This window comes from Taudactylus pleione, unplaced genomic scaffold, assembly GCF_031769625.1.
Source record: "Taudactylus pleione unplaced genomic scaffold, aTauple2 ptg000655l, whole genome shotgun sequence".
In the NCBI taxonomy this organism is placed as follows: Eukaryota; Metazoa; Chordata; class Amphibia; order Anura; family Myobatrachidae; genus Taudactylus; species Taudactylus pleione.
In genome coordinates this window covers 276,200-296,841 of record NW_028285057.1, presented here as the reverse complement: position 1 = coordinate 296,841, position 20,642 = coordinate 276,200, and the positions used below count along the sequence as shown (strand labels likewise).

The following is a 20,642-nucleotide window of genomic DNA, read 5'->3' as shown; positions in this document are numbered from 1 at the left end:
CCTAGTCAGTACCAACTGCTGGCCCGAACCCTACCAGTAAAAGAGCACGAATGCAACAGTCAACCAGGGAGAGCTACCAATATAGGGAAGCATCCAGTCAGCAAGGCTAGAGCACTAGGACAACCATGAAAGTACCCGTCAGGTACCTGTCAGTGTGATCAAATATCAACAGATATAGAACAGAAAACCCAACCAGGCCCCCTGCGTGGAACATAGTGACTGTTACACATCTATGTAAAGATGTGCACTAGCCCATAGGTGCGCTTCGGTCCATAACCCCAACAGATTCTAGTAGATAGTGTCACTAATCCAATGTTGTAACGATGCACCCACACACCAGGAAAACTCTAAAGTGTAGAGCCAACTGATTAAAAGAGTGGATGGCTGCTAGGACAGCAGCTAGGGTGCATTAGGGAGAATAACACTATGTATGTCAGGTTGCATGAAAAATGAGCCTCTTCCTAGGCATCAGTGAGGTATGCTCTTACCTTTGAGCGACCAGAATCCCTCTGGACGCTATGTAGAATGTCACTGACCTTTACCAACACACAGCAACCTGCCATGTTAGGAATAGAGAGTAGCTTCAGTGGGCCAAGACCAATGCTCTACAGCACGGACATCCATCTGGAGATGTGCAGCATAAAATACTGTGGAAACTAGCAAAATGTTAGTGGAGACAAGAAAGTCGTAGAACAGGACTCTATACTTGAGCCTGTTCCATAAGGGATGTGTATCTGTATAGTCGTGTTAGACCATACATATACCCCTAAAACGGTCCGCTAGTGTAAGTCCTTACATAAATATGTATAATGGTGAAGTGCGTATTATGCCCACCAATCTAATACCACCCAGGCATTCGATCCTGGGACCCTTCTGTTACTGGTGTACTCGCCTTATCAGGTGAGCCATTTTATCTCCAGATGAACCCGTTTTTGAAGTGGGAATCAAAAAGACGACCTCAATGCTGTGAGGCAGTAATACCACCGCACTAGCCGCGCATCACTAACTTCCTCTTGTATGAGCCACCGAATGGAGCACAGAAGATATAAATCTATATAGATGCACATATGCATACCCTCTAACGTGAGCACAGAATGAAAAAAGGTTTTAAGATCAGCCTATAATGTAGTATATGGTTTTCACATATATGCATGGGAAGAGTACTGCTCCTCTCAAAGGTAAGCCAATGTGAGGCATAAGCCTGGGGAAGGGACCCAAAAAAAAGAGCTAACCCTGAGTGAAGGGTATGCTATAACCATAAGTTCTGGCCACAGCACCAGAACAGTGGCTAATACTATACATTTAGGCAAGGTAGCTAGTATACCATGAGATAGCTCAGACTTTAGATGAAGCTAGGCACCCTTTGTGATAGATGCGGTGAGGCAGTTCCAAGGGGAAGTCTGACAGGGGGTAATAGCAGGCGCTGCAATTGGCAGGACTGTGTCTCGTCAGCACAGCGCTACTAGCCGGGATGTGCACTAGCTGAATAACTGGCCCCTCTCAGAACCTCATAACGCGGTGTTATAGTTCAAAAATAAAAGGGGATTGGGCTAGTTCCCATTCTGCTAGCAAACCAGCCATCACTATACTCCTGTCATCCAGTGACAGGCATCCCTACCGTTTGCGCTGAAGGACTCCCAGCGTGGGATGTGGAGGGGATAGGAGACCACGCTAAAGCACTCCCTGCTGCAGGTAGTGCCTAAGCTATACTACCTGCGTGCAGGAGATGACAGTAATATTTCTAAATAAGAACATGAGCAATAATTAAGAGCCATGAAATGAACGGAGCCCAAGGACAAAATTCACCCCAGCCTGTGTATGTTCTATAACTACTGTCCTTAGAAGGGAAGCAGGGGGCGCTGGAATACCGCTCTGAGTGTGCGAAGTGTCACACTCCAGTCAGCACAGCGCTGCTAACCCCATTAATAGAACTGACACTACTTATATCGGCAGGTGGCTCTAGGCCTTCATGATATGAAGTGTACACAAGGGCCCCTTGGAGACTAATTTTATTGAGATATGCGACAATAATATGGAGTACCAGAATTGATATTGAGAAGGGTACCTGTACTTAAGGGTACCTGTACTTAGACATATAACGCGTTTGTCATCCCAAGTATTCATACAAGGAATGGGTGTCTAATAAGTTTGCTACCAAGTAATAATAGGTCCTCTGAACAGGGCGCTGTAGATATAGACTGACGGAAACCGAACTATAACCCCAGGAGGGTGTAAGTACGTATCTTTATATACATTTGTGGACATACAAGAAGGCCCCAGGACATGTATAGGGTCCATACTGGAAGCAATGCCTAAGAGTATCACTATGTAAGCCGCATCACATGACTAGTTTATAGAGCACCATATAATATGTATGGAACTAGCCTACAGCTTCTGGTAAGCCCAGGCGGCTTTCGCATGCGTGGAATTATAGGTAAACCTAATGATAGTGGAAGTATAGGCATACCTATACATATACATAAATATATATATGAATGTATACACACACACACACACAACTCAAACCCCAAGGAGAGATAGTGTAAAGCGGAGTTATTGTACCAACTAGCGCATCAGCAACCAATCGCAGCCTCCTTCTTTCAATATGCTAGGTATCCGACATAAAACTGATAAGAACAGATCCTACCTCTGCTCTTATGGTAAGGCTAAGAAGCGATATCCACATATGGATACGCGTACCTCATACAAATATATATATATATATATATGTATTACATATACATACACCCACATATATGTACACACATACACACACGTGGCTTACCTCCACTCAGGGAGACTGCTCATGTGTCGCATGTGGCCGTCATTCTGCTACTGCGTAGGGGCAGGATATTTTAGCAGCGTGCTGTCCCCGACTGGTTTTGCATAAAGCGGAAGCATTCAAGGCTCCTAATGCAAAACCCCTCATTAACTGAACCTCTCTCCTGCTAGACCGGAGAGGGTTCATGGGAGCACTGATGTTGTTCTAGGCCTACAGTTCCCGGTATTCCCAGGCGGTCGTAGGCTGCTATGGCAGGGCGTGCCGGTCATACATCGCTACATTGGGGAGCTGCATTTGGTATAACGTTAAGGCTATTAGCCCTATGCTATAGACTAGCCAATAGAGAAGCCTGCACAGCCCCGCCAGGAGCTGCGGGATGCAGCGTCTCCTCCTGAGTTTAGATGAGAGCTGCTAATAGCTATTTGGTGGTTTCACTGGGGACTGAACCCAGGACCTGCTGTCTGTAATCCAGATGTGATAACCACTACACTATGAAACCTCAGGTAGTGCTGCAAGCACAGGGAGTACACACAAACTCCACACAGCAAAGGGCTGCGGAGGGATCTGAGCCTACAACGTCAGCGCTGAAAGGCAGTCATGTCAACCATTATCTGTTATAGAACAATGATAGCAGAACCACGCTGCTCTATGTCCAGCAGGTCTGTAACTTTGACTGTGCCTCAGCTGCCTATACTAGCTCGCCCTTTGAAAAGGCAGACGCAGCGCTCCTGTTATGGAGAATGTCGGGCCTCCACGCGGTGCTTAAGATGATTCTTTGCACTTGCAGCCTGGGGCACATAGACTGTACTGGGGAATACAGGGCAAGAGGGTGCACGGTGCAACAGAGACTCTCCCGCTATCATCGCACCACTCCCCTAATCAGAGACCTGACTCGCAAGCCGTGGTTCTATAATCCGCGGTGCAGCGTCTCCTCCTGTAACAAGAGGAGGGACATTGCAGGTAGACAGGCGCGCTGTAGCGGCGTCTAATGGGCGCGCGGGAGATCAACCCGGCGCCGGTGTTCTTTTAAGCACTGGCGCGGTGATTACAGACAGCCGCTGTACGGCTCTGTTAGGGTGCGCGGTGCATGCACTGAAGCGGTGTCCACGTGCCCCTGACAATGCCGTCGCCGGAGCTTCTACATTACAAGCCCCGGCGCAGTACAGGGAAGCTCCTGCTAGTGGCGCGCCTACCGCAGCTACCCCCTCCTGCTCCCCTCTGGGGAGGAGGACCCGGACTGCGGCCTGTCAGCGCTGCATTGACCTCGCTGCAGTGCAGAGCACTGAGGGGGAGAGCCCGCCTTAACGCTGAGCCACAGAGCTTTACAAATGGCACCGCTGAAATGGCGGGCTTAACAGTGACCGCTAGCGGCATGTCACTGAGCCCAGCTAACGTCCACTGCTCCTGCTAATCAGGAGCAGTGGTCATACTTACGGACTGCTGCGGCCGGGATGCTGGGCTGAGGGGGCGGCGTGGAACCCGGACACATGCCAGTGTTAGCAGTGGCGGGTCCTCGCAGGGTCAGATGACTCCATTATGTGTGCCCCCTCCTTAGGGTCACCGGACACAGGCTGCAGTAGCCATGTGGTGCCCTTCCCGGCGGCTCCCACGTAGCAGGCAGACTGCCACAGTAAGCAGCCTGCCTGTCCTCAGTGCTTGTCTAATAACTAAAAATATATATGAGAAAGGCTGGAGACAGCCTGATGTGCGACCGGCTCTCTCGGGCACATTCTAAAAACTAGGGCTGATGGGGCATAGAGGGGGAGGAGCCAGTCACACTTCTAGATTATTTAAAGTGCCAGGCTCTGCTCTACCACCGTCTATACCCACTGTCTTGAACTCCAGTGTCCCCTAGTGGATGAAGGAGAAAGAAGTATCAACAATATTAAAGTAAAAAAAAGATAGGCTAATTCACCTCACAACAGTCTATTGGTAAAGGCTCAGGCTGCTGATTTGCCAGTCACTCTGGCTCCTGGGGGAATCTGACATCCAGGGAAGGTGTTTGTAGGAGAGATGCAGGCCTGCAGCTTTATGCCGCCATGAATTATCAACGGGGGTCGTCTAGCTTTCCTGGGGGCCGGCGCCTGGGACAGCATCATGCATGATGACGTTGCGCGTCGCGACGTCATCCACATACCCATTGCCCAGAGTACCGGACCAGACCAAGTGACAGCACTGATAAGGGGGGAGGTGTTGGGGCGACATAAACAAGAGATATGGTAAGAACTTACCTTTGTTATCTCTGTTTCTACGAAGTCCATAGGGTCCACAGGGTTGACCTTGGGGTTATAGCTGGATCAGGATCAATGGGCACCACACAGTTAAGCTTTTAGCTCCCAGGATGCACTTGGGTCCTCCCTTATACCCCACTCCCGAGCCACAGGCACCTCAGTTGGTAAGCAGCCTAGGCCGGAGGAGATTATGGAACAGAGAGAAGGAAGACTGGAACACACAAGAAACCATACTCACAGCAATGGGAGACAGAAAACTGGTGACCAGCCACACAGCCCATTTGAAGCCAGGTGCGTCAGGGCGGGCGCCCTGTGGACCCTATGGACTTCGTAGAAACCGAGATAACAAAGGTAAGTTCTTACCATATCTCTTGTTTTCTACTTCAGGGTCCATAGGGGGACCACAGGGTTGACCTTGGGGATGTCCCAAAGCAGTTCAACTAAGGGCGGGGACGCTCCTGTGCTGAAAGGAGCACCCGGCGCCCAAAGGATGCATCCTGAGAGGCGAAGGTGTCAAACGCATAGAACCTCAAAAACGTTTGAATTGAAGACCAAGTGGCCGCCTTACACAGCTGAACAGCAGAGGCGCCACGTCTAGCAGCCCAAGAGGGACCCACAGACCGAGTGGAATGACCCTTAACAGAGGCTGGCACAGGTAAACCCTCCTGTGCATAAGCCTCACAAATAACGGAACGAAGCCAACGGGCTAACGTTTGTTTGTTGGCAGGCCAACCCCTCTTGTGAAAACCAAAGAGGATAAACAAGGAATCAGACTTCCTAACTGAAGCCGTCCGGTCCACATAAATTCTAAGCGCCCGGACCACATCTAAGGAAGTCTCACCAGCTGAAAGATCAGGGGACTGAAAAGCTGGCACAACAAGTTCCTGATTAATGTGGAACTTCGAGACCACTTTGGGCAAAAACTCAGGACGAGTGCGGAGCACTGCTCTGTCCTGGTGAAAAATCAGGAAAGGAGGGCGACAGGAAAGCGCCCCCAATTCAGACACCCTCCTGGCCGAAGCAATTGCCAGGAGAAAAACAGTCTTAAATGTCAGCCACTTGAGCTCCACCGACTCAAGAGGCTCAAACGGAGGACCCTGCAGGACCCGTAGAACCACCGCCAAGTCCCAAGGAGCCACAAAGGGAGGCTGGATCCTGAGAACACCCTGGAAAAAGGTGTGAACATCCGGCAGTATTGCAATCGGCCGTTGAAACCACACGGACAAGGCGGACACATGAACCTTCAGAGATGCAAGGCGTAAGCCGAGGTGCAATCCTGATTGAAGAAATTCCAAGATCCTAGAAACTCGGAACACCTGAGGATCATAATGTCTGGACTCACACCACTGAAAGTAAGTGTGCCACACTCTGTGATAGATCCGTGCTGAAGCAGGCTTGCGTGCCCTGAGCATGGTACCAATAACCGAACTGGAGAAGCCCCGAGACCTCAAGACGGCTGTCTCAAGAGCCACGCCGTCAAAGACAGCCGACCCAGATCCGGGTAAAGGCAGGGCCCCTGAGACAACAGGTCCCGACACTGAGGAAGAAGTTACGGAGCGTCGATGGAGAGGCTCCTGAGATCGGAGTACCAAGGACGTCTGGGCCACGCCGGAGCTACCAGCACGAGCGTGCCGCCGTCCTGCTTGAATTTCCGCAGAACCCGAGGAAATAGGGATATCGGAGGAAACAGATACGCCAGGTGAAACATCCATTTCACCGACAGCGCGTCCACCAGACTTGCGCCTGCGTCTCTTGTCCTTGACCCGTAAACGGGCAACTTGTGATTGTGACGGGAGGCCATCAAGTCCAGCTCCGGCAGTCCCCACCTGTCCACGAGTAGCTGAAACACCTCTGGGTGAAGCGACCATTCCCCGGGATGCACGTCGTGACGGCTGAGGAAGTCCGCTTCCCAATTGAGGACTCCGGGGATGAAGACCGCCGAGATCGCTGGAATGTGACACTCCGCCCAAGTCAGGATGCGAGACACCTCCGACATCGCTGCCCGACTGCGAGTTCCTCCTTGGTGGTTGATATACGCCACCGTGGTGGCGTTGTCGGACTGCACCTGTACCGCCCTTCCGTGAAGAGCGGGACCGGACGACTGCAGGGCCCTGTATACTGCCTGCAGTTCCAGGATGTTGATGGGGAGAAGTGCTTCTTCCGCCGACCAACGACCCTGGAGAGACAATGAACCGGTCACTGCCCCCCAACCCCGGAGACTGGCATCCGTCGTGAGCAGGACCCAGTCCGGGATCCAAAAGGGGCACCCCTCGACCAGATGAGCTGTCTGAAGCCACCAGCCAAAGATTGCCGAACCTCCGGAGACAACACCAGCACCTGAGAGCGGCTCCGGTGAGGTAACCCGTTCCATTCCAATAGAATCAGCCCCTGCAGGGGCCGGGAATGGAACTGGGCAAATTCCACCATGTCGAATGTTGACACCATGGACCCCAGAACTCTCATAGCCGAATGGACCAACAGGCGGCGACTGCTCAGGCAACTGCGTATCCGCAGCTGTAGGGAGGCGACCTTCTCCGGAGTAAGGAAGATCCTTTGCTGACGCGAATCCAGCAGGGCTCCCAAATGAACCATCCGCTGTGATGGAATCAGGGAGGACTTTTTCCAATTTATCAACCACCCGTGTGCTTGCAGGCAAGCGATCGTCAGGTGGAGATGTTGAAGCAGTACCTCTGGGGAGCTCGCTAGCAACAGGAGGTCGTCCAGATACGGCAGCAGCCGTACATTCTGGTTCCGAAGATGTGCGGCCATGACCGCCATAATCTTCGTGAACACCCTCGGTGCAGTGGAGAGACCAAAGGGTAGCGCTCGGAACTGATAGTGGTGTTGAAGGATAGCGAACCTCAGATACCGCTGGTGCGTAGGTGCTATCGGAACATGGAGGTAGGCGTCCTGGATATCAAGGGACACCATGTAATCCCCCGGTTCCATCGCCAGAATGATGGAACGTAACGTTTCCATCCTGAACTTGGGAACTCTGAGGAATTTGTTCAGAGACTTCAAGTTGAGGATAGGGCGATGAGAACCATTGGGTTTCTGCACCAGAAACAGAGACGAATAATACCCCGTCCCTCGTTGTGATTGAGGAACGGGAACAACGACCCCTGCTTTCAGTAACGACTCTATAGCCTCCTGAATCTGTAACGCCTTGGTCTTGTCCTGAGAAGGACTAGTGCAGAAAAACTGGTGGGGTGGTCTGTGCCGAAAAGACAGGGCGTACCCCTGGGAGACCACTTCTCGAACCCAGGCATCCGTGGTGGTTTTGTGCCAGCACTGGGTAAATAGAAGAAGTCGGCCTCCCACTCTGAGGTCCCCCAGAGGGAGTCCCGTCCCATCAGGCCGCAGGTTTATCTTCCTGCTTGGAAGGGCGCCGAGCACTCCAGGCTTGCTTCTTGGGTTTAGAGGCAGTCTTACTCGCAGACTGCCTTACCCTGAACCCGAAAGGAACGAAAAGCCGAACTCCGAACCTTAGCAGGCAGTGCCGCTGAAGGGAGGAAAGCCGACTTGGATTTAGCCAGGGTATCCACTATTTTATCCAAGTCCGCTCTCCAGGACCGCAACCATAAGGATCGGCGGGCAGACACCGCTGCAGCCGATACCCGCGAAGTCAGCAGACTAGCATCTAAAGAAGCTTCCCCAATGTAAGAAGCAGCGTCCCTCATCTGTCCCAACAGAAGCCCTCTGGACATCCGGAGCGTCGTCCGGGAAGGTATCTTCCAATGCATTGGCCCACCCCTCAATGGCCTTGGCCACCCAGGAGATGGCCATGGACGGTCGGGCCACCGCCCCGGAGAGGGAGTAAATAGACTTTAAGCAAATTTCAACTTTCCTGTCCGTGGGGTCCTTCAGCGAGGATATCGACGGTAATGGTAAGGTAGCGCCCCGAGTTAAACGGGTGACACAGGAATCCACCGCCGGTGGAGTTTCCCATTTTTTACAATGTGCCTCAGGGAAGGGATAATTAGAAGTCAACCGCTTCTGAGGAAGGAACCTCTTACTGGGCGCCTGCCAAGCTACCGCCATATGATCCGTCAACTGATCCGACAGGGGAAACACCGCAGAAGCCACCTTAGTTTTTTTGAAACTAGGAAACTTCGACTTAGGAACCGGTGCCTCATCCTCTATAAGAAGAATAGCTCGCACCGCCCTAACCAGTGCTCGCACATTAATGGACGACTTGGTATCCATTTCCTGGCCCGAGGCGTCTGAGTCAGTGTCATCAGGGACCTCCCCATCATCTGAGGAACCCTCTGAGTCCGAAACCTGAGCCGCCCGCGCCATGAGTGGGCGTTTTGAAACCCTGGAAGGCATGTCAGTCTGCAACATTGACTGAAAAGCCGAGGATGCGGTCGCCAAATTTTGCACGGAGTTGGAGAGCACATCCACCCAGGGTGGAGGAGTCGCCATAGGGGCCTGAAAAGGTACCACAGGCTGCTGCGGCACAGGGGAAGCCTGTATATACATAGGCAGCCCCGCATAGGGACCCACAGACTGAGACCCAGGAGGACTCCGCAATAACTGCGGGACACCCGGGGAATGGGGGATGGTCGGCTGGGGTAACGCCCTAGTAGGGAGAGCAGTCGGGACCGACAGACGGTCCGCAATAGACACCAGCACTTGAGAAAACATCGCCCACGGTGGTTCCTGCGTCACAGAAGGTCTGCATGGGCCAGGAGCCACCTGGCACCGACTACACAGGCCATCCTGTGACAAATCCTCCCTATCCACTCCTGCAGAACAGCGTCCGCAGGAGGCCAACGCCGGAGCAACTGAGCGCTCAACCTCCTCGTCTGACATGACAGAATATATTATATATCTGGCAACAGGGCAGAAGTAAACGCACTCACCGGTGTGTTGAACAACAGCCCACAATATGGCACTGTGTCGCACACAACTGTATGTGACGGACCTCACAAATACGTGATCTATATAAGTGAGGTCAGCAGAAACACCCTTCCCCCACACACCTGTAGGGCTTGTAGGAGAAGTAAAGGGACAGGTATAAGCTGACAGTAAGCGGAAAATAAGCACAGACAGGCAGCACTAGCAAAAGTCACATACCATGCAGAAGTAATACTCACTGCACCTTTCCACTACAATCAACCTCCCAGATTCAGTGTCTGGGAGGGCTATAGTGCTGTGTACACTGTCCTTAAATCAGGGGAGAGGTACACAGGGGGACCGGTCCGTGTGCTCCCTGAGATCTGCGTTGCCACTGTGAGAAAATGGCCCCCAGAGACCTCAGAGGAGGAGTGGCCGAAGAGTCTGCAGCTCAGCGACGCCAGACTGCGTGCTGAAAGGTGCGCTGAGCTGAGGGGAGGAGCCGCTGAACAGGGAAGGCTTCCTCCCCTGGCTGGCCATAACCCCAGGGATGCTGGCTTCCCGCTTGCCTGTTATCCCTGGTGGTCTAGTGGTCCCACGGGTTATGGGGGGGCCCGCCGCCACTGCCAGCAGCCTCCGGTCTGTCCCCAGGACCGGAGGCTAAAGGACTGCATCTGAAGGCATTCGGCGCGCCGCCGCTAGCCAGCGACGCGCGGCTTACCTGAATCCCCGGCGACTCCGGCAGCAGTCCTGGGAGGTAGACAGAGTCCGGCTAGTACGGACTCTGTCCTCCCGCCGCGATCCCCAGATCAGTACTGGCGTCGCGGCGCCAGTCGGGGATCAGAGCGGCAGCGTGGGCGTCTGTATAGACAGCCCTTCGCTGCCGTCTGTAGGAAAAAAGAGAGATTAAAATAAATAAATCTACCCTAAAATAAAAAGCTTCCCCCTGTGCGGTGACTGACTCCGGCCGGGCACCAACTTACACTGAGGTGCCTGTGGCTCGGGGGCGGGGTATAGGGGAGGACCCAAGTGCATCCTGGGAGCTAAAAGCTTAACTGTGTGGTGCCCATGGATCCTGATCCAGCTATAACCCCAAGGTCAACCCTGTGGACCCCCTATGGACCCTGAAGTAGAAATACATTTTTTGGGCCTATTTGTGCAATGCGCTGTTCGGGCAGCTGGACCATTTAGTTTGCCAGGGCCCCATTTTGTGCCCCTGAACCTCGGGCCCCCGCTAAACATCGGGGTCCGGGACGTGTATAGCCCCGTCACCGGCCCTTATCCTGGTCCTGGAGCTGGCACCCATCAGGCTGCTTCCGCCTGCCGGAGTTTTCAGCTAGCCAGCCCAGCAGCGCAGTGCACTATTTGACACTTCCTGTGGAGCGCCTGATCCCCAGTTAATATCCTCCACACAACCCTGGCAACGAGCCCCCTGGGAGCCGCCGGGCCCTAGGCGGGTGCCATTGTTGATGAGTGGGAAATCCAGCCCTGCCGTCGCTGGCTGGATCTCGTGCATGCGCACGCCAGAGGCGGCGCAGGGGGTAAACATCGACCCGCTTGCGAGTGGGACTGAATCAGGCCCTAAGATCCTTGAGCACCTCACATGTACTGCTACAAGCTATTTTATGGAAAATTAACACAGCTATGGTCAAACATCTCTTCTGGTTTCTCATAACAATTAACTGACTGTCGTCTAATTCCTACATTACTTTGTGTAACGACGGCGGTAGACCATTTAGCTGGACAGAACGGGCCAGAAAAGCTGTATCAGACAGACAGGACTTAAAGAATATTCTGCAATAAATAAAGATGACCCCAGAACCATCTGCATATACAGTATGGGCCAGTGCTCCTTGTCAGTCCATGCTCTGCCGCTCTTCTCCCCCACAATGTAGCATAAAGCACATTAGGTCAGCGACACCATAAACTACTTGTGCAATCTAAACCAGCACAATACATCTATGCTGACAACCGGCACAGTAAATATGGCTGCCCAAATAAATTGATCAGCTACAACATCAACTTTTAAAAGTATCCATCTTTCAAGTGATACATTGTACATCAGGTTGGAAACATGACTTACTCTATAGCTGGGAGCAGGTAATGTTTTCTCAAGGACTCAAAGTAGGGTCCTAAATTTGCTGTTCCTTCTATTACAAAGACAACATCGGCTACGATGCCTCCGTTACCCTGCGACGCTGCATCCATAGCGGTATCTGGCCGGCGCAATCTGCGGGAGATGAACACTGGGGTTTAGACAAGAGATGGCACAGAAAGATATTATAGGGATATAGTTAATATGGTATTGCCTGAACGAAATACAATCTAATATGTATATATACATTTATATATTCCGTATGTGACCTGCACAAAATCCCTGGTTGCATGATACTTCTGAGACGGAGAAAATAAATGCCCACCAAACAGCTGGGTCAGAAATACTATAGTGCAGGTGTAGGTAAACTCCAGCACTCCAGTTGCTGTTGGAACTACACATCCCAGCATGCCAAGCCAGTGTTTCCTTGCTCGGGCGTGCTAAAACTGTGCCAGGGCATGCAGGGTGGATGCGGTCAATATCCGGCCGCCGAAAATTCAGCTGCTCAGAATTCCGATAATTATCAGGATCCCGGCGCCGGCATCACGACCGCCGGAATCCCAAGGTAAGTAACGGGGTAGGGTGGAGAGTTAGCATTAGGGGATAGGATTAGGCACTAAGGGAGGAGGGTTAGATTTAGGGTGCGGGGCGGAGGAGGATAGGTTTAGGCACTAGGGGGGCAGGTTAGGGTCAGGCATCGGGGAGGGAGGGTTAGTGTTAGGGTATTGAGAGGGGGAGGATTAGAATACTGACAGATAAGTGTCATTGTATAGGGTCTCTGGTGATGGGGGCAGCAGGGACTGTATATAGTACATTATCTCTGGTGATGGGGGCAGAAAGGACTGTATAGTGTACATTATCTCTGGTGATGGGGGGCAGCAGGGACTGTATAGTGTACATTATCTCTGGTGATGGAGGCAGCAGGGACTGTATAGTGTACATTATCTCTGGTGATGGGGGTAGCAGGGACTGTATATTCTACATTATCTCTGGTGATGGAGGCAGCAGGGACTGTATATTGTACATTATCTCTGGTGATGGAGGCAGCAGGGACTGTATATTGTACATTATCTCTGGTGATGGAGGCAGCAGGGACTGTATAGTGTACATTATCTCTGGTGATGGGGGTAGCAGGGACTGTATATTCTACATTATCTCTGGTGATGGAGGCAGCAGGGACTGTATATTGTACATTATCTCTGGTGATGGAGGGGCAGCAGGGACTGTATATTGTACAATATCTCTGGTGATGGGGGGGGCAGCAGGGACTGTATAGTGTACATTATCTCTGGTGATGGAGGCAGCAGGGACTGTATAGTGTACATTATCTCTGGTGATGGGGGCAGCAGGGACTGTATATTGTACATTATCTCTGGTGATGGGGGCAGCAGGGACTGTATATTCTACATTATCTCTGGTGATGGAGGCAGCAGGGACTGCATAGTGTACATTATCTCTGGTGATGGAGGCAGCAGGGACTGTATAGTGTACATTATCTCTGGTGATGGGGGTAGCAGGGACTGTATATTCTACATTATCTCTGGTGATGGAGGCAGCAGGGACTGTATATTGTACATTATCTCTGGTGATGGAGGGGCAGCAGGGACTGTATAGTGTACATTATCTCTGGTGATGGGGGCAGCAGGGACTGTATATTGTATATTATCTCTGGTGATGGGGGGCAGCAGGGACTGTATAGTGTACATTATCTCTGGTGATGGGAGGAAGCAGGGACTGTATATTGTACATTATCTCTGGTGATGGGAGGAAGCAGGGACTGTATATTCTACATTATCTCTGGTGATGGAGGCAGCAGGGACTGTATATTGTACATTATCTCTGGTGATGGGGGCAGCAGGGACTGTATATTCTACATTATCTCTGGTGATGGGGGCAACAGGGACTGTATAGTGTACATTATCTCTGGTGATGGAGGCAGCAGGGACTGTATATTGTACATTATCTCTGGTGATGGGGGCAGCAGGGACTGTATAGTGTACATTATCTCTGGTGATAGGGGCAACAGGGACTGTATAGTGTACATTATCTCTGGTGATGGAGGTAGCAGGGACTGTATATTGTACATTATCTCTGGTGATGGGGGCAGCAGGGACTGTATAGTGTACATTATCTCTGGTGATGGGGGCAGCAGGGACTGTATAGTGTACATTATCTCTGGTGATGGGGGCAGCAGGGACTGTATATTGTACATTATCTCTGGTGATGGAGGCAGCAGGGACTGTATATTGTACATTATCTCTGGTGATGGGGGCAGCAGGGACTGTATATTGTATATTATCTCTGGTGATGGGGGGCAGCAGGGACTGTATAGTGTACATTATCTCTGGTGATGGGAGGAAGCAGGGACTGTATATTGTACATTATCTCTGGTGATGGGAGGAAGCAGGGACTGTATATTCTACATTATCTCTGGTGATGGAGGCAGCAGGGACTGTATATTGTACATTATCTCTGGTGATGGGGGCAGCAGGGACTGTATATTCTACATTATCTCTGGTGATGGGGGCAACAGGGACTGTATAGTGTACATTATCTCTGGTGATGGAGGCAGCAGGGACTGTATATTGTACATTATCTCTGGTGATGGGGGCAGCAGGGACTGTATAGTGTACATTATCTCTGGTGATGGGGGCAACAGGGACTGTATAGTGTACATTATCTCTGGTGATGGAGGTAGCAGGGACTGTATATTGTACATTATCTCTGGTGATGGGGGCAGCAGGGACTGTATAGTGTACATTATCTCTGGTGATGGGGGCAGCAGGGACTGTATAGTGTACATTATCTCTGGTGATGGGGGCAGCAGGGACTGTATATTGTACATTATCTCTGGTGATGGAGGCAGCAGGGACTGTATATTGTACATTATCTCTGGTGATGGGGAGCAGCAGGGACTGTATATTGTACATTATCTCTGGTGATGGGGAGCAGCAGGGACTGTATATTGTACATTATCTCTGGTGATGGAGGCAGCAGGGACTGTAAATTAGTGATGGGGGGCAGCAGGGACTGTAAATTAGTGATGGGGGGCAGCAGGGACTGTAAATTAGTGATGGGGGGCAGCAGGGACTGTAAATTAGTGATGGGGGGCAGCAGGGACTGTATATTAGTGATGGGGGGCAGCAGGGACTGTATATTAGTGATGGGGGGCAGCAGGGACTGAATGTTAGTGTACAATGTGTAGATGCAGTTCCCTATTGTGCCCTCGCAGCAGCAGTCATGTATTGCAGATTTCAAGACCCACATATCACATACAAATCAATTATGTGCAGCAATATATATTATACACACAACCTACTAACTCTGCAGCTGCAAGTCCCTGGTTAACTGGTAAAGCATGATGGGACTTGTAGTTCTACTAGATCCAATGAGGAATCATTATCCCTCTCTCACTACACAAACACACTGGGGTACCTGGACGCAGCTGGGAGGAGGGTGGGGGGCGCCCCCCTTCCCGAGCGCGGGCTCCGGGGGATGCGGCTCTCTCTTTTCCTCCCGGGGGCGCCCGGACTCTTTTTCCTCACGAGCGGCTGCGCAGGGCGGCTAGCAGAGCACCGCCTTGCATGCAGCTCCAGGATCGATTCGTGCTGTCTGAGTGTACTGAATGCACATTGCACAGCAGAAGCAGTAGTCAGTGTGGACATAGGCTCAGTCACAGTCAGTGCTGGACTGGTAAGATGACAGCATGGTGTGAGGAAGGGAGGAGGCGGAGGATGGTGTGTGCCAGGGCTACACTCATTCATTGTCTCATCATCTATGGCAGCAATGCTACTTCTCCCTTACATATGTTTAGATGTGTTTTTCATCTCTTGGGCGTTAATACATTTTAAAAGTGACTTCCCAATAATAATAATCATAATAATACAGTAAATAAACGTTCCTCCCAGCCGTACCAATTTTAGTAGGACAGTCCAGCTTTTAGGGCACAGTCCAGCAGCTCAGGAAGCGGTGTGTTCACCCCCAGCCTTAACTGCAACGTGAGCGTGACGCATGACCTGGACGGCCGCAGTGTGCTGCACAACGGGTGCGGAGCGCGATCACGCGCGCTTTCCTTGATTAAACAGATGAGCAGGGCCGGATTAAGGCTTGTGGGGGCCACAGGGCAACTAAGTAATGGGGGCCCCATCAATAAAATTGCCACGGCCTCACGCGACTACTATGCCCCTTACCATATCTCTGGACCCTCCACTGACTGGCAAGGTTGCAGCATACTACATCATGTACATAGACTCCCAGCAGCATGGCGGACATGATCTAATACACTGCCAGGGACAGACGCAGGGTTTTGAGTGGGGGGATATATAGATAAGATAGATATATATAGGGGGAGGGGGACAGTGAGTGAGATAGAGAGAGGAAGGAAGGGACAGAGGGGCTGATTCAGACCCGCTTGGGAGCGCTATGCACTCGCAAGCGGGTCGATGTTTGCCCCCTGCGCATGCGTTCGGCGTGTGCATGCACAACAACCGGCCAGCGACGGGCGCTCCGTCGCTACGGGTCTTGTACCAAAATAGGGCGGCTTTCGATTGCGATTGACAGCTCGCCCACTGATCTCACAAGGGTCTCGTCGCAAGCCCTGATGGTCGCGACCATCACCTGGACGCTTGCAAAAGCTGTGGTTGGTCACCCACAGCTTAGCGAGCGGCCAGGAGGCCGGCTCCATTAAAACAAAAAACGCCCTGATTCAGAGCGAGCTCTCTGAAGGAGCGTGCGGCTCTGCATCAGGGCCAGAGAGTGCGCACACACTACCTGTTGCAGCTTTCTGATGGGGCAGGCACTTAACGGCATTAGACCCTACCCTTTATACATGCACCCGCGAATCGCGGCATATAATGTCAGCGAGGGGCCAGGGCTTCCATAGTAAGCCACGGTCGGGTCCGTCTGTGTCAGTGAGTGTGCTGTGTTATGCTGCCAGAAGCTGGCTAGGGAGAGTATAGAGTGGTCAGGTTCTGGTCTATATTTGCGGTAGTGTGATGGCCCCTGGGTGACCTCCCGTCCGCCTCTCCTGCTTTGCAGGTGAGTCTAGAGTCATCTGAGAATTATTCTAGAGTGGAAGCTGATAAAAAAAGGTCTCAAGTCTTCTTCAGGTGCTCTAACAGTTTTATTATTTTCACTCAAGTCTCTCCTAAGCTTAATGCCCTGTTCCAATATGGCTGCCGAGATCACTACTGGGCATGTGCAGGGGCCATCTTGTCTGTGTACAGTGATATGGGGGGAGACAGAAGTCTCCTACTTAGCTCCTATATGAGAGACCTGGTTAATACCTGCATTTCACGCTGTTCTAGCATCCTGCACTGCTGCCCGGTAGCAGCATACATATATATACAAGCACAGCTCCATCACCAGTGTGCATATAACAGTGAGTACAGCTGTACCGCTATCTATCAATAAACCAACACCACTGGTTAAGTAACTGGGCTGTTCATAGTCTGAGTCATCCGCTGGTGTGTGCCTACGTAACTACACCTGCATACACATCATTTCCAACAGAGGCCTTTCACACTGTGCAAGGATGTGAGTTCTATAGAGTCACAGCTGCAAAGCTAAAAGCTGGACTCCCTAATTAAATAAGGGACATTTTAGGCAAGGCCTTCATCTGCAGATCGCAGTAATCAGATGGGACAGTAAGGAATGAGAAGCTGCTTCATGTATCTTGGACCCTGGCTATGTAGGGCTTTGAAAGTCAGTAAGAAAATCTGGAAATTGATTTCCCATCTTACAGGCAGCCAATGAAGGGAGTAGAGAATGGGTGTTTTGTGGCAGCAACGGTGCTGGTTAGGTAACCGCATACTAGCCGACATTCAGCGGCCTCCTTCTGGGAGGGAGCTGAATGTCTGCGCACAGTGGGGGGCATGGCTGGGAATGATACCGCATTGGGGGTGGCATCACGGCCCCACCCCCTCTTCACAATGCCGTAAATGATGGCATGCTGGGGTGGGGAAGAGATTCAGCGCGAATCACATCCCCCCCCTCCCGCTGCAGGGATTCTATTAGTAGCTGGGGGGGGGCAGGCGGCAGCTGGGAGGCTTGCCTGCTTTTCCGGGGGGTCGGTAGCGGCACCCGACCAAATCGGGAGGGTAGGCAAGCCTGAGTAACAGTCTGGCAGCTACATTTTGTACAAGTACGAGCTGCAAGCGGTGCAATTATTTTGCTGGTGGAGCCATGTAGAGTGTATTGCAGTAGTCCAAGCTTTATGATACAAATAATAGTGTTGGCAGATCTTCTGAGGGAATTAAGAGGTTGATTCTGGGTATGTTCCTCGGATGAAAGAATGAGGTTTTGATCATGGCGGATACCTAATATGTTCAGTATTTTGCAACTAAGAACATCTGTTTTATCAGGATTGGATTAGTGCAGCCAGCTGGCACTAATCCATTCCTGGGTATCAACTGCATAGCAGTGGTAGACCAGGCCATGATGTCTGGTTATTTGACTCTCTGGTAGCATGTATACTGCAAATAGCATGGACGATAAGATGGAACCCTGTGGAACATGGCAGTGGCACTGGTGACAATAAGAATATTTCCTTCAGCCGACGAACTGACTTGGCCTAAGGGTCTTGCATCATTGGTGCAGGAACTGGTTAAGTTGTCGCCTTCCACCAAGGAGGTGAGATGGCCTAAAGCTATGACCATGAGGTTTTACTTGTGCCCTTATGAGGACCCCAACAAGGAACTGAGAGTTGAGGATTTAGCCTTCAGGACATAAATCACAAGTTCAGCAGAGAATCAGAGATTCCAGACAGTTCACTGATTACGCGTTAGAAGCTACAGTCACTTTCAGTTTTCTCTGGAGCTGGAGGATCCTTTGAGTGAAGCACGGACCAACTGTGAGTGCAGGTTTCATGTTTTCTGCAGGCTGCAGTCCCGTTTTGTCAGGACTGTGACTATCTCAATATGTAAAGATAAACTACATTTGCCAAAGTTCCATTGTGCTCGTTGGAGGAGCTATCCTGGTTGCTGGCGTTCCCCACATACAGGGGATAGAGTTAAAATGATCATCTGTCTCAAAGGTGTTATCAGGTTGTGGGATCTCTGATTGCTTATTATTTCAAACCTGATTTCATTTGGGTCACATGTTCTGAACTTCCTATGGATCACAGACCTCTAGTATAAAGCCTGTTACTAACTGTGTCTCAGTGTCTGTGCAACATTACTTTCAGGTCTTTCTTGGACTCCTGCCAGATCCCCCGCTGTGCCTGTGGTTTGCTGTGGACTTTGCTATACTCTGCCCGTGTTCCGGTTAAACTTCTGATACTGGTTACCAGCTGTTCTACAGAGCTCAGCATTGCCATTGCCTAAGTATCGTTATCCTGCTCCATCGCTGTGTTTGCATCCCCTGCTGGATTATTTACTCTGCCTGTTGTCTTCTACTTCCGTGGACATTGAACTCACCTCTACTACAGTTGTCAACTGCACCATTACAGTCATCGTCGCCGGATCCTTCGTGCATCGCGGGGCTCAACCCCGCTCCGGATCCCCGTCACGCCGCAGGGCTCAACCCTGCTCCGGACCCTTACTACATCGCAGGGCTCAACCCCGCTTCGGATCCTCATCACGCTGCAGAGCTCAACCCTGCTCCGGACCTTTACCGCGTCGAAGGGCTCAACCCTGCTCCGGACCTTTACCGCATCGCAGGGCTCAACCCTGTCCCGGATCTTTACTACATCACAGGGCTCAACTCTGCTCTGGATCTTTACTACATCACAGGGCTCAACCCTGCTCCGGATCTTTACTACATCACAGGGCTCAACCCTGCTCCGGATCTTTACTACATCACAGGGCTCACCCCTGTCACGGATCTTCACTGCATCACAGGGCTCAACCCTGCTTCACATCACAGGGCTCAACCCTGCCTCGGATTCTCACCACGTCTCAGGTCTCAACCCTGTTCCGTATCTTCACTACTTTGCAGGGCTCAGCCCTGTTCCGGATTTTCATCACGTTGCAGGGCTCAACTCTAGTAATGTCCTTTATACCATCCTGAGGTCTTAGCCTCATAATGGACTCACGGTTCCCCACCACATTAGTATCAGAGACTTTATTTACATATGGGGGTTTACTCCTATATTGACTACTGCATATCTGAACTTCTGTGTTGTTGAGACTTTATGTGAAATGTTGCTATATATTTGCCTGTGAATAAATTCTATTTACTTTTATTCCGTTTTACTGAGATTCCATGAACAAGTCATTCCTTAAGCCACCTTTATAGTGCCCAGTAGGCCTGACTCCTTCTCAGAGTCTCAAGTGTCGGCAGCCGTGACACTTTTTTTCTTTAGCAATTGAAGATGCTGCAAAATAGGGACCTCCACTGACAGTAACATGGACCCTTCCATAGCTTGTCTATCGAAGACAACCACTATTCTGACTGTGAATACTGTTGCGTTAAGGGATAGATTGAGGCCACCATTAAATCAATTTACACAGTGGGCAGGGGCCTACTTTAGACCACGCTAAGCTTTGGCATTGGTCAATAAGCAAGTGAAGGGGTTGGAATCTGACAAATCCAGATTGGATTTGCTAAATTTTGGTGGAGCATAGCCGGCAAGCCTCGGCATATATGAGAGGAATTTTCCATTTATGTAGGCTAGAATTTCAGTTTCTGCAGTCTTGGCATGCTCAGAGTTCCGTTCATCCGATTACAGGGTCCAGATCAAAGTGTTTATGGTCTT

The 20,642-nt window shown here is 51.1% G+C and overlaps 1 protein-coding gene across 6 annotated transcripts in view; it reads right to left on the bottom strand.

The window, feature by feature from the left end:
* The window catches only part of MED25 (mediator complex subunit 25), a 49,524-nt gene extending 33,930 nt beyond the window's left edge, over window positions 1–15,594 (bottom strand). For 4 of the 6 annotated variants that reach the window (XM_088455404.1, XM_088455406.1, XM_088455405.1 and 1 more), the window contains exons 1-2: window positions 15,383–15,593; window positions 11,936–12,082 (exon numbers count right to left, since the gene is read on the bottom strand). In XM_088455404.1, coding sequence (XP_088311530.1) covers window positions 11,936–12,060 — 125 coding nt within the window. In that variant the 5' untranslated portion in view covers window positions 12,061–12,082; window positions 15,383–15,593. Of the gene's footprint in view, window positions 1–11,935; window positions 12,083–15,382 lie in introns of all 6 variants that reach the window. The other 2 variants (XM_088455407.1, XM_088455403.1) reach the window with 2 other exon arrangements.
* Window positions 15,595–20,642: the final 5,048 nt, after the last annotated feature.